The sequence below is a fragment of the Carcharhinus amblyrhynchos genome, chromosome 8, assembly GCF_965287045.1.
Source record: "Carcharhinus amblyrhynchos chromosome 8, sCarAmb.v2.hapA, whole genome shotgun sequence".
Lineage (NCBI taxonomy): Eukaryota > Metazoa > Chordata > Chondrichthyes > Carcharhiniformes > Carcharhinidae > Carcharhinus > Carcharhinus amblyrhynchos.
This window is the reverse complement of record NC_137331.1, coordinates 69,444,654-69,459,579: the sequence shown is the minus strand read 5'-3', so window position 1 is coordinate 69,459,579 and position 14,926 is coordinate 69,444,654. Positions and strand designations below refer to the sequence as shown.

The following is a 14,926-nucleotide window of genomic DNA, read 5'->3' as shown; positions in this document are numbered from 1 at the left end:
AAAAGTTAGACTTTCTTAAATGAGGCATAACTGGATTATTAATTGTGTACAATTTTACTGTTAAATACTGGCCCAGAAAAACTAATTTTATATTTGTGAAAACTCAAATTTGTCCATTGATTCAAATTAAACATATTTCTCAAAAATATTTTTAAAGCTTGTCTATCCTTATTTTAACTTCTATCTTAAACAAATCTTAATCATTCATTTTGCTATTTTACATTTTAATGTAAAAGTAAAGGGATTCAGTGCCTTTAATTTCCTGGTTTGTTGTCTGTGAGAATACTGCAATCTAATTAGCTGCTCAGCATGCTGTCCGACATGAATGGTATGTTCAAGGGACAACATGGTGGCACAGTGGTTAGCATGCTGCCTCACAGAGCCAGGGACCTGAGTTCAATTCCTGGCTGGGTCATTCTCTGTGGGGAGTTTGCACACTCTCCCTGTGGCTGCGTGGGTTTCCCCTGGTACTCCGGTTTCCTCCCACAGGCCAAAAGAAAATGTATGGGTTAGGTTGACTGGCCTACATAAATTGCTCCTTAGCATTAGGGGTATGTCAGGGGATTAGTAAGGTAAATATGTGGGGCTACAGGGAAAGGGACTGGGTGGGATTGTTGGTGAACGCTCGATGGGCTGAATGGCCTTCTTCTGCACTGTAGGTATTCTATGATGAATATTGTTGACTATCTGAACACTTCTTGAATTAGAGTCAAAGTTAAATCGCTATCAGGAAAATGGAAGTCCATGCCACAGGTATCACTAGACCATTGTGGGCAACTTTCCTCAAAGTCAGCACTGAGTAACATTGCTTCGTTGCAGACCACCAAATATGCATCTAAGTTTCTCTTCAGACTTGGGGCCATACCTATGTCATTGAAGTCCACGGTTAAGCCTTGCTTGACATGGTTCTGTATCAGCTGCAATGTCCGCTCAAAAATCTCTCCTGCTCGTGCTGTCTCCACAGTAAAGGGATCGCGTGGATAACGAAACAAAGCCAGCAAGTCATTTGGACTAAGTGGGCTTCTAGAAAAAAAAACGTACAAGTGAAGTAGAATTCCAATGTAATGCAGACATAACTTTTTAATTATTCATAAGATTTAGACCAGGCAACTCGTTTAGATATGTATTTTTTCACATTTTAAATAAAGGGCATTCTTTTGATTGTCCTGAAATCAATTGCAATCCAGCAGCAATGTGATAACAAGACTCACTTCACAAATCAGACATCAAAGCTACAACTAACTACAGCTCTCCTGGGTTACCTGGCTCTTAAATTTGGATTTTTTCACAGATGGGATGTGCACATTTTTCTTCCTTTCCTTTGCAAATATTTCTTTTGCATTTTTTTTAAATTACTTCTTTATAGCTCAGTGTGTTACTAATTAGGAACCCAATTTTAACCCAACCTGCTCAAGCCACTAAAGTCTCAAAAATTAACTTGCCAGCCTATTGAAGGTAGGCACATGCCTGATAAATACAAGAAAATCAGGTCCCATGATGTAATTGTTGTTTGATTAAGATAGGTAATATGGATTAGTGGAATATCAGTGAAGTTCAGGTTTGAATTAGCCATGATCTGATTAAACAGTGGAAGTGAATCAAGAGACTCAATGGCCAGCTGTCAATCGAGCAATGTTTGCTCTGGGGCTCAGGTGTTTTAGTATTCTGATCGATGCCTGGACTGAGAGGTGGGTAGTTTTCCAGTTAGGACAAGCAACTTGGACACAAACCCCAGGGTTGTTTTTGGCTGCAACAGGTAAATATTAAACTGAAGCCAAAATTCACCTCCTGAAAACTCAGGGCGGCGCAAATCGTGGCCTAGATTTAGAAGAGCAGAATGATGATACCTGGTTGATCAGCTGAATGCCACAGTGAATAACAGAAATCATCAGTGCATCAACGTTTCACTGGAACTGAGAAGCTGTGATGCACCACAAAGGAAAGGAATGTAAGCAATAAGCCATTCTGATGCACTAGAGGACCCGTGTGATCTCTTATCAAATCATGTTTCAGTTCAAAAATAATTCAATAAAATGTGTGAAAAAAGTATAACGTAAGGAGGATAATATACAAAAGGATCCTCTGTTCACTCCAGAATCATTGATCACTGAGCCACACTCTTTGGCTGATTACACACAATCCGCTGATCTCCTGTCTCTTCAGAAAATTCCCAAAGGTAAACAGTAATGTATTGAATGGAAGTGGAGATAATCAAGGGTATGTAGCATTACTTATTTACCTTTTGAGATCCTTGCTATAATTATATCTGATGGACATCAAATGTAACAGTTGGCAGTCCTGAAAAGTACGCACATGATTGAAGAGAGGCTAATCTCCATGCTATAGTTCTACAAGTTTTGTCAGCTTGACTCTTTGGCAGATTGCCTCATGATAGTCAACCATGTAACATTCATTTCACCTCATTATAAACAGATCGCTACCTGATTGTTTAAAGATGCAGGTCTGAAAATTCCTGCACAGTCACATCCCAAAGTTGGACTCAAAAGGACACGCACCCCTGTGCCCATTCTGCTGATGTCAAGTTACACTCAAATTATCTGTCAATCCCACCAGCAAACACCCAAAACATAACATAGATAAAAATCAGTGCAACATAGTTTGAATGCAACTGGAGCAGCAGTAAAGGTGCCTTCCAAACCCATAGTTAGTTACCTAGATGAATAAGGGCAGCAAGAACATGGGAACACCACTCCACTGCAAGCTCTATACCAAGTCATACATCATCCTGACTTGAAAAAATAATGCCAGGAATTTTCCCAGGGGCAGACCATGTGAAGTTCCATTGAGCTTGGATGGATTCTCTGGTTTTGGGCTCAGTGTGGCCAGAGAATCCCACCCATCATCTTTCCTTCTCTGTTGTTGGATCAAAGTCTTGGAAATCCCTAACTGCTCTGTGGTTGTACCTTCACTCCATGGGCAATAGCAGTTCAAGAAGACAGGTCGCCACCACCTACTCAAAGGCAATTAGGAATGGACAATAAATGTTGGTCTTGCCAGCAATACCAACATCCCATGAATAAGTCGAAAAAAGTTCATCATGCTTTCCCTTTATTTCCTTGTCCACTGTGGAATTAACTTCAGTCACACCTTTGAGATCAAACCAATTAATCAATGAACTTGCAGTTAACCCTCTGAGAAAAATGCAGACCAGTAGAACCTTCAATTGCATGGGTTTTGAAAATCTCACCCTCATTTTCAGTTCCTTTCTTGACCTGGCTCCCCCCGATCTCTAATTTTCTCCAGCCTGACAACACTCCAAGTTTTCTGTGCACATCCCTAATTTTAACTACTCTAACAAGGGCAGCTACGTCCTCAGTTACTTAGGCTCTAAGAACTGAAATTCCTGCCTAATTTCTCTCTGCATCTCTCACTTTCTTTTATCTTTAAGGAACTGCTCCAAGTCATATTATGATATAATATCTTGGGCTTATTTACTGTACAAGACACAAGGCATTAATCATAGATAAGGGATTGGGGAAACACTTTGCGGGTTCTTATATTCAGACTAGGCACATGAGAATCATTATACATACATATAAATCTTAAAGGCATCAGAACTGTGCGTATATGTTCTACTCAATGCAAAAGTGAAACTAAGACAGGATCATATGACACCTTTTCCAAATAGTGATGTCATGCTGCTATCCATTAAAGGCTTTTCACACCATTCCCTCTTCTAAAGAGGATTAATATTTAGAATTTGTGTTCATGTTTAGTTACCATTATCCAAGCGTGCAGAACTGATGAATCTACGGGCCCTATTTTACCATTTTGATTTTAAGTATTGGGCAGACTTCAAACTGGGAGTGTTTCAGATCTGACTTTTAGACCCATTCTCAGGTACCCCCATACACTGCCTGAAAAAATATCAGCAATTCTAAATCATGCTGCAGAAGCCTATGAACGGGGCTTAATGCACACAAAAGCCTGCAGCTCTAATCAGCATCTCCAACTGTGCGTGTGCAGTAAAAAAAAAGATAGAATGTGGTTCCCCTGCCACGTCCCTCCCGGCTGGATAATGCCTCCCCCTGGCCCCCACAACATTACCGACTCCCTCTACCCCACACCTCCTCTGCCACCCAAACCAATCGTGGGCCTGTCCCCCCTTCCCCTCCACCTATTTCAGGTAGAGTGGTGGTGTACCACTCCTTCCCACTCACTGATCTCAGGCTGAGTGTCAGCGGAAACCTCTCTTCCACCTCACTGATCACAGGCAGAGTGGCAGTGGACCCTCCCTCCCCCCTCACCAATCTCAGGCAGAGTGGCAGCAGACACCCCTTTCCACCTCACTGATCACAGGCAGAGTGGCAGCGGATGCCCCTTTCCCCTCACTGATGACAGGCAGAGTGGCAGTGGACCTCCTCCCCCTCACCGATGTCAGGCAGAGTGGCATACAACCCCCTTTTCCACCTCACTGATCTCAGGCAGAGTGGAAGCAGACCTCCCCTTCCCCCCACCAAGCCACACACCCAGATCTCAAGCAGAGAGCCATTGGACACTTGGCACTTACCTTCTCACTAACTGGAGAACCTGTATCGGACTTCTGTAGAGCATGTCTGTTTCGTGCCAATTCCAGATGGGCGAATGTGGTGGAAAAGGAGGAAGTGCAGGTAAAGTTGGGTGTGCAGCCCATTAAGTCAATGTAAATGCATGCAAAAGGATTTAAATGGTTGTCTGTTTCATGCGCAGTCCCAATCGCGGCCATTTTCAGACCTTGTTAAAGGGGGAACTGGTGCGGAGATGGGCATGGATCATGCTGCTCGCCTCATGCTTGACTCTACCAAGTTTTCATGCCCAAAAATGGGTACAACACAATGGTAAAATTGAGTCTCTAAAGCGAGCTGACTAAATTAGATGGGATCATGCTCACTTGTGATGCCTGCCCCAGGCAAAAAGCCTGCTGATCATCACCACCATCACAGAACAAGTACCCATGAAACATGGAATCATATCCAACAAGAAATCACCACATCAAGAAACAAGAAAGGGCGAGAGTGGGAAGAAAATTGGCAGAAAGAAAATAGCTTACTTGTTAAATAATTTCCTGCGTGTGGAATTAATTGCACTGTCAACACTATGAATCGCTTCACGAATGGAAGACTCCACAAAGTTGTCACCAGTCCGACCCCTCTCTGGAACTGTGAGGAAGAAACATCAAGTTGAGAAAGATTCTTACAAAATGGCTCAGTAATTTATTGAGCATGGATGAGGCACCTACACCTGATGGTAAAACTGCACACAGGTGATCAAGATAAATCCACATTGCTTGCTCTTTATTCTTATCCTGGATGCTCGTAAGGCAGCAACACTTGAGTATCAAACAAAGAAGTGCGATTTAAGAATCATAGAATCTCTACAGTACAAAAGGTGGCCATTTGGACCATCAGGTCAACACCACCTCTCTGGCACAGCACCTTACACAGCCCCCACCCCCCTCGCACTCTCTCTGTAAACTCACAAATTACCCCACTAATCCCTCTAATTTTGGAACACTAAGGGACAACCTTGCATTGGCAATCCACTTAGACCATAAGGTATAGGAGCAGAATTAAGCCATTTGGCCTATTGAGTCTACTCCAGCATTCAATCATGGCTAATATGATTCTCATCCTCATTCTCCTGCCTTCTCCCCTTAACCCTTGATAGATTGCTTTATTGATCAAGAACCTATCTCAGTCTTAAAAATACTCAATGACCTGGCCTCCACAGCCCTCTGGCTGAAAAAAATTCTTCTCATCTCAGTTTTAAAGAAGCTTCCCTTCACTCTGAGGTTTGCCCTCAAGTTCTAATCTTGTTCTTAACCTGCATATCTTTGGACAGTGGAAATTGGAGAACCCAAGGGAAACCCACACAGGCATAACGTGAATGTGCAAACTCCACACAGACAGTCACCCATGGCTGAAATCGAACCCAGGTCCCTGGTGTTCTGAGGCAACAGGGCTATAATTTCACTTGCACTGACCATTTACCTAATATTATAGCTTGTATTAGTAAAAGGAAAGCCAAATAGAAGGACCTGTTATCTCCACAATTGACAAAGCATTAACAGTCTTATAATAGTCATTTGGTAGTACTTTTTGAAAAATATACATTTTGCTGAAGCTTTTCTTCTTGCACTCATCAGGATAATCACAAGAATACCAATGTCAAGGCAAACAACAACTTTATACTGTCTGAGAAGTGAAGTCAAGCTGCCTGGTTTAAATTGTAAACATTGCTTGGTAGTTAACTATTAGTTACATCAACTGGTGCATTTTCCATGGCAACCAATCAGTGTCCACTTGCCAACTATTCAACACTCTTTTTTCATATATTATAAGTTGTTGTTTCCCCTGATGTTGGTATTCTTGTGATTATCCTAATAAGTGCAAGATGGAAAGCTTTGACAAAATGCATTTTTTCCATCAGTACTCAGAAAACTATCTGCGCAGGTTACAGTAACTATAGGATTGTAACTATATTTGCATGTGGGGGGAGAGGGACAGTAGAAAGACAATCAAAAATAAACTTCCAAAAGATCTGTGCCCCATGCAGAAACTGAAAACCTCACTGCATAGATAAATAATCAACAAAAGCCCATAGGAAATACTTGCATATGATTGTGGTTATTCAGAAAAGATTCCTATGGCATGATTATAATCAGCACCATTAAAGCAAGAGGGAAAATAAATGCATGGTTGAAAAAGAAATCACTCACCAGTCACTCTTAGCAGCATATTTGTTGTTGCTTGGCCAATCATGTTGCGTGCAGCACACTCATATCTTCCTTCATCTGCTTGCCCAATATCCCTGATAGCAAGGGTTCCTTCTGCATTAACACGGAACTTCCCACTCTCTGTAATTTGAACTCCATCCTGTTCAACAAACATATTTATTTGAAGGTACTTGGAAACGCTATTTCTGAAAGAAATTTTATATTTCCATTAGACGTTTCTTCCAAGCAGACGACCAATTTTTCCTCCACAAAATTAAGTTTCATAAAAAAGAAAACCTTCTTCAATAATAGCTGCTGGCAACAAGTTTACAAGCTTGTGGAAACAAACAAGGAACAAAATATTTATAGCCGTTTATTTCTAAAGCAGAAACAAATAGACCTTCTTAGGACCCATTTTAAGAGAAAGAGAAAGCATGGAAAGATACCTTCCCACAGAGCTCCTATATGATGGCAAATATTAGGCTGGGTCTTTCTCCATTCTATCATTATAGATAGCTACAACAGAGGGAAGTCAAAGTGACAGGCCTACTAGCATCTACCCACAATTATATACATTAACATAATGCCCCTTTCCTCCGCTCCTGTGGATTGTAGACCATCTGAACCCAGAATGCTTCATTACATGTAAAGGATATTGAAAGGCAAAACTCATACGCAATTTTTCTCTGTGCCACAGCCATCATCATCTCCACTGACCACCAAGAAAGTGATGGTAGTGCACTCTGCTGTAGCAGTGGTAAATTTTCTCCAAGAACGTTAGAGGAAACTGCTTTACAATGGGCTCAAACAAAAACAGAAAATGCTGGAAAATCTTGGCAGGCCTGACTGCATCTGTGGAGAGAGAATAGAGCCAATGTTTCAAGTCAGGATGACCCTCCATCAGAGCTTCTCTTTTTAGCTTGAGACACTTTAGTTTTCTGGTGTGGACTTTGGCTCAAGGAAAATACTTCTGAAATATTAGAAGCAGGAGTAGGCCATTTGGTGTCTTGATCCTGCTCCACCATTTGGTAAGATTATGACTGAAATGGCTATGGTCTCAACTCTGCATTTCTGCACTCTCTTGTCTATCAAAAATCTATTTAATCTAGCCTCGAATAAACTCAATAACCCAGCTCCAATGTTTCCTGTGGCAAAGAACTCCACAAACTAATGATCCTCAGAGGAAAGAACTCTCATCATCTCCATCTTAAAAGGGTCTCCATCTTGTTGTTGCAATGTGTTCTAGCCTCCCCAGTAAATGGAAGCATCCTCTGGTATCCAAGCCCTCTCAGGATTTTGTATGGTTCAATAAGATTATGTTAAATCTTAAAAACCATCTGGTCCTTTAATTGTGGCTAACTCGGAATGGGTGTCCCACTGCAGCACTCCAGAATTTTGCAGCAGCTTGCTCCTTCTTGGTGATGAAGATGCCATCTGACATACATTTTCATCAGAGGCCTAGGAAAACTCTTGCGATATTAAAAGAGCACATTGGCAAAAATATGTCCTAACCTGATCCTATCTTATAGGGAAACTGCCAAAATGGAAATCCAGTCCATTCTCATGGTTCTCTTTAACATAGAAATGTAGAAAATAGGAGCAGGAGGGAGCCTTTTGGCCCTTCAAGCCTCCTCCGCCATTCATCATGATCATCGCTGATTGTTCAACTCAATAGCCTAATCCTGCTTTCTCCCCATAACCTTTGAACTCATTCACCCTAAGTGCTATATCTAGCTGCCTCTTGAATACATTCAAATGTTTTGGCATCAACTACTTACTGTAATGAATTCCACAGGCTCACCACTCTTTGGGTGAAGAAAACGTCTCCTCATCTTCGTCCTAAGACTGTAACCCCTGGTTCTGGACACCTTCACCATCGGGAACAATATTAGGAGACCTCTCTTGGCATTATTCTGAGCAATCTAACTCTGAAAAAGGTTGTTATTACTTTTTAAACTAGCCTGTCATTTTAAGCCTGCTACTCAGGTACTTGCTGCGGGGCAAGACCTGAACACAATCAGAGTTTAATCGATTTTTGCGGAGAGAAGCATACAAACTGCCAAATACTTGTAAATTTCTGTTTTAAGATAAGAACAGAATAGCATGCCTTTCTCTTTATGAATACTTTTGACACTTTGAACTGTGAAATCTGGAGGATGATAGATGCACGCTTGATTTGAGATCATATGGGACTGATTTTCCTGTGGAATGCATCTAAGGAACACTTATTCCTAGGCACAAAATATAGGAAATTCTGTTTCTTATTCTGACAGCACACGACTGAGCTTAGTTAAATATGAAGATTAGTAAATCATTGGATCCCTGCAGTGTAGAAGGAGACCATTCAGCCGATCAAATCTGCATAAATTTATCCGGGTCCCTCTTCCAACCTATCCCCTTAACTCACACATTTACTATGGCTAATCCATCTAACCTACACATCTTGGGACACTAAAGGGTGATTTTACCATTGCTAATCCACCTAACCTGCACATCTTTGGACTGTGGGAGGAAACCGGAACACTCAGAGGAAACCTACGCAGAAACAGGGAAAATGTGCAAATTCTACATAGACAGTCACCCAAGGCCAGAATTGAACCTGGGTCCTGGTGTTGTGAGGCAACAGTGCTAACCACCATGCTACCCTACTATGCCACTCTCAAAGATGCTCTCAAAGTTATGGGAATTATATATTACCAATGAAAATGACTTTCGTTCAAAAGCCACAAATTCTAAACCAAGATAGATTATATTTCTTAAAATGTAACAGTGATTGTGTAAGGAATTTTTAATGAGAATGTTTGAAGAATTAAAAATGGTGAAGGGTATGAGAGTTCTTCAAAGTGTTCACTAGAAAAATCTTATTTTAGATGTTTGCAAAGATGTAGGGCAGAATCTTGAGCCCCCGTTCACCGTCCGCCGCAATGGCGGAATGGGATCAAAATGCAGAGAGTTTGAAAAAGCCAGCGAGATTCTGTTTTCCGATTTTGAATGAACCTTGCCAATGGAGTAATGTGGAACACCTGGGAAACCGAATTTGAATGCATTAACATATCATTAGAGAGCACTCACGCCAGATATTGAGCACTAACCTAATATTCATGAGATGTGGTGCCATTTACAATAGCTCTACATAAACGTGAATCTGATTCCATCACCAGGCGGCATATCGGAGGTCAGCGCTCAGGCAACCATTATTTCTCGGGCAGTCCAAAACGCAAGAGGCACCAGGAAGAATGTTGTGGATGCATGAAAGTGCTGCTTGGGACCAAGGGTGAGGGTGGAGAGGGAGACCACTTCCCAGTTCCTCCATGCTGGATTTGTGCCTAAACAGTAGGTTTAAGTGGGTGCCCTTCCTGTTTGGAGTTGAAAACTGGGTGGGAGGCAGCCACAAGAGAAAAATAGTACTAGGTGCAATTATAAGGTCCTGTGTCCTGCTTGGCTGCGAGGGCAGGGTATGGGTATCGGTAATGGGGAGCAACCTTCATGAGGCATAAAAGCCCTCTCACCTGGTGGAGGGTGGATGCAGCGAAACCTAGAATCCTCACTCTATCAATGGTGTGAGGTCACAGGGGATTACTGGACAGGAAAGTTAAATCCACTTCTTTGGGAACTCCAACTCTCAGGTACAGTAGTGAGAGCTCATTGATTGCTCACATGCAAGGCTGCTTAACTCCACAGCATTGAAGAGGCCGAAGAATGAGGCTGCCTCCAGAGAATTGCTTCAAAAGCTAATTCTATAACTCTTAGGATTCAGTTGTGTCTCATCAAGATGAATGTTGTTGCCACAGAGACTAACTGACGATTTGAGGAGTCCAGCATGCCACTTGAATATCCAGAACTAGATCAAGTTGCACAATCTGAGGACAAAACGTTACCCTTTGGAACACCAAGCCCCACGGATGTAGATCTGTATTTCAATTCAAGCCTTAGCAGTACAAGGCTCACAATGTGGAAAATCCCCAGGCATGGTATGATGGTGATAGCTGACAACACTCATCTTGTTCAATGTCATGTCTGGCAAGGTCAGGACTTCTGTCCTTTGGTTGGTGGGTGGGTGGAGGCAGCAGGGAGGGGGGGAAAATGTGCGGGTCAGATGCCATGAGACAATAGGCTGTCAATGGTATTCACCCTGCTGGAGTACAGAGGAAGCTATGTGGGGATGTGGTTTCAGTGTCAGGGGGCAGTGTGCAGGAGAGCACAAATTCTCAAAGGTAATGGGAAGTACTGGGGTGGAAGTCACAGATGAATGGAGTGATGAGGGTCAGAGCTCTGTGACAACCTCTCCCCCTCTCACTCTTTCAATGCATGATTCAGTGTATGGAGGGTGTTGAGTTGGCCTTTCTTCTGATTGGAATCGACCAGCAGCAGAGACAACTGGAATGCTGCTTCATGTGGCCAGGACCAGCAGCCTGCAGCTATTCAAGAAGCCGGAGAAAACCTGGAGGAGCAACGTTAGAGACAGTACTGACCAAGAATCTTCCAACGTCAATGCTCCCACATTCAGTTATCCGTGCTGAAGATTACAACCGTCCACGAAAGTGGGCCACGTCTGCACAAACTAACATCTCATGGAACTGGAAGACATGCAATGCCTGTGGCCCTTAAAAGTTATAGCTGCTCTATTATGTTAGTGGGTCATGCCAGGACAACAGATCTGTGGCATCTCCTACTCTGCCACTCACAAATGTATTAGGGAGGTGCCAGGGCTGAAACACTTATCAATTTTGACAGGACCAGGCGAGCCAGCATGCCTGGATCATGGGCTTTGCCCAGCAGCAGGGCTGCCCCGGGTACAAGGTCCGATAAACGGCACCCAAGCTACTCACTCTGAATGGCATGCAGCACCATTCAGGAACTGCAATGGATTCTACCCCCTCAACATTCAACTCGTTTCTGACCACACAATGTGCTTCATGCCAGTGTGTGCCTGTTTCCTGGGAAGTGTACATAATAATTACATCATGGGCCACGTGCAAATCCCAGCTGTCTTTGAGGGAGGTCAGCAGCAGGAGGGACAGCTCCTTGGGGACAAGGGGTACCCCACTTAGGAGGTGGCCAATGACACCACAAACACCAGAGGCCACAAATACCAGCAGAGGATAGATAAAATGAGGCTCATGCTTCAATGTACGTATTGGTGGAGCAGGCAGTTGGAAGGTTGAAGATGTGGTTCCTGTGCCACTGCTGCCCTGTGCTTTTCTGCAGTGAGTTTGTACTCACCAGGGCTGCCACTGCATCCCAGGCGGGGGTGGTGATCTTTGTGGAGACTTTCTTCTGGATTGGGAGGAGAGTGTATTCCACTTCTGCTCCACTCCATCAAGATGTCTGCTCAAGACTTCCTCTGAGAATCGCGGTGTGGCTTTCCAGGCTACCATTCCCTGCTGTGACTGCAGAACAAGCACTGGTGAGCCATTTATATGCAGCTCCCCAAATGCTTGGCACGATTGAGTTCAGGAGTGGTGGGCGAATCAGAGGAAGGCTCCCACGGGAACAATGTTATTCTCATGGCCATAAAAACTTTCATCAGTGAGATGCAAGATTTGGTCAGAAATTATCCCAAAGCCGTCGACATGATTCACTCCATTTTGTCCTGCCAGAACGGAGACCATGCCAAGTTCTGGTAAGCTCACCCCCATGGCCTTCACGTTGTGTCGTAGAAAAACATTTTGCTGATTTAAAGTAACATGGTTAGTACGTTTGTTACTTCTTATGACTCACAATGCGACAATATGACAAATCTGCACTTTAATCCACATCACTCAGGAAAATATTGAATTGCAGTCAAGCTGCATTCTGATAAGAGAGAAAGAATTGAAAATTAGAGGGGAAGTTAACTTGGGCCACTTGCTCATATTTCCAAGTGATTTGTTCAAAAATAGTATTCAAAGTCCTGAGCCATGATTTAGCAGCCGTGCTGTCTACAGTACAAATCCTATAATGGCCAATAAATCTCACGAGGTGCCAAAAACACAAATCTCGATGGCAAGATTTTGGTTTGCAATCTTCCAATTCCCCTGCCCCCATCACACCCAGGAAGGCCACGAGCCCAATCTCATTTGTGGCTGTCACAATACAACGTCTGGCCTCTAAGTGTCTTCCCATCCAGCCCACATGATGCCATGCTGGCATGAAACACTGCTGGTTTTCAAAAACAAAAACGAGTTGAGATGACTACGCTGAGATAGCTATAGCCCTCGGTGGAGCTTCATTGTGACATTCTCCTTATCCGTGGGGGGTGGTTGACCTTGTGTGTCTGGGGGGTGGGATGGTTCCCCACCCCCCCCCACTGTGTCCGTGGCAGGTTTCCGCATCAATGGGTGGGAGGCTACCTTTTATTTCAATTGGAGATTGGTGCATTAGGGTTAGGCCCCACCCCTCCAGCTGACTGTGTGACTTTTGTTTCCCTGTGAAATTGCATGGAATATTGTTCAATACACTGAGAAAAGCCGGTTGTGCAGCCTGCAAGCTTCACACTGGTTTTCACACCTGAGCCAACACTCTGTGCATTTTTGGAAAGATTCTGGCCTTGGAAGAGACAATTGATCCAATATCACTTGATTTACACCATGGATGAACTTAAAAGTTATGGTGTTTTAATACCACCAGAGATATTCCTTGTGTTTAAAATTCAGGAAAAATATCCAATTTTCCTATGGCCAGAAAGTATTTACATCTCATTATTTTCTGCTCCTTACCTTAGTCCAGGTGATTTTAGGATGTGGTTCTCCTTGAGCACTGCAAGATATCTCTACATCTTGGCCAACTTCTGTGATGATATCCCGTGGCACATCAATAAACACTGGAATCACTGAACACAATTGATAATCTCTTGTTAGAATTTTGAACAATATGTTGAAATAGTCTTAAATTTTGTGCTGTTGATAGAGATGTAGTATTAGTTAAGTTATACGATTTAAAATTCACCTTGACTGGTTGATTTCTACAAACTACAATTTCTTCATTCTAGCAAGATTGGAGCTATCATGTTTGATAGACTATTCATTTATCTCCATAAAATGATCCTTGTAACTGTTTGTTATGGACAGGGATGAGAGAGAATGGAAAGCCCAATCCCCTTCTCTTACTGTCCATAACATGCGTGTTCAATTGTAATAACCCACCATAAGCTTTCATGGCCTTAGATTAAGAGGATATTATTCATGAGTTTGGCTTGTCTTAGGAAAACACAAATGTTGAAGGCCCAGTGAAGATATTATCATTTCTGTAGGATAGTTGAGGTGGATTCATGAGTTGCAGTATATCAGGATTATTGTGGCTTTCCCTCAAAGAGATGGATTTTCAAAAGGCCACAAAGTTAGTTACTTGTGGCCTTCTAACAAGGAAGCCAAGTTTCTATTGAACTTATAAAGGAACAGGCTAGCAATTTGTTGCTGCTGTCTCTTGCCGTGTGGTTTGTAGTCTGACTAATTTCTGCCTGCCTCTAGGGATTATAAATTCCATTATCTGCGACCACCTGATCGGTATTTCTGTTGTTCACCCAAATGATAGAAGTTTGAATCTATGAGAGAAGTTGCATCAAAACTGCAGTCAGCCCAAACATTTGGCCATTTCATGGCATCTTCCCCCTACCTTTGCCCTCCCTCCCTAACTAACCTCCTTCATGTTAACTTGCCTCCAATGCCACCATTAAGCCCCTAAAATTTCCTAATTTACCTTTCAAGAGGTTTCCTGGCTTTTTGTTCTTTCTCCATGCTTCTTCCCTCGATGGGATTATGGAAGGCTTCTGAAGCCTCTCCTCCCCTGCTAATCAGTGAAGATCTTATTGAGTAGTGAGGAAGGCTTGAGGGGCTGAATGGCCTATATCTGCTCCTAATTCTTATGGAATTCAGATCTGAAAAATCTGACCTTAGGTCTTTCAATCTGACCTTTGGTCTTTTTGCAATCACAAGCTTTCACTTGCATTTCTGTGCAGTGAGCCTTGATGACTTCCAGTCTCTTGCTGCTCTCTCTCTCTCTCTCTCCTTGATTGTAGCAGATTACCTGTGTCTAAGAGCTTCAGGGATATCTTGGAAACCCTTCTTCCCGCAAAGTCTTCTATCCAGGTAGAAATGCCGATCAGCTATCCTTGAGACCCCAACTCTCTTTTAACTTGGAAGTAAACAGACAGTTTAAAGTATATCTGTTTACACCAAACATTCTCAACACCTTATTGGGAATTTGGAGACACAGATACTGCTGTTGTTGTTT

At 42.8% G+C, this 14,926-nt stretch overlaps 1 protein-coding gene across 1 annotated transcript in view; it reads right to left on the bottom strand.

The window, feature by feature from the left end:
* LOC145347031 (peroxidasin homolog) overlaps nucleotides 1-14,926 on the bottom strand; it is a 403,231-nt gene that overhangs the window by 77,296 nt on the left and 311,009 nt on the right. Inside the window, exons 13-16 of the mRNA XM_080194932.1 lie at nucleotides 13,414-13,526; nucleotides 6,719-6,875; nucleotides 5,051-5,159; nucleotides 866-1,023 (exon numbers count right to left, since the gene is read on the bottom strand). Of these exons, the coding sequence (XP_080051058.1) occupies nucleotides 866-1,023; nucleotides 5,051-5,159; nucleotides 6,719-6,875; nucleotides 13,414-13,526 (537 nt within the window). The remainder of the gene's footprint in view (nucleotides 1-865; nucleotides 1,024-5,050; nucleotides 5,160-6,718; nucleotides 6,876-13,413; nucleotides 13,527-14,926) is intronic.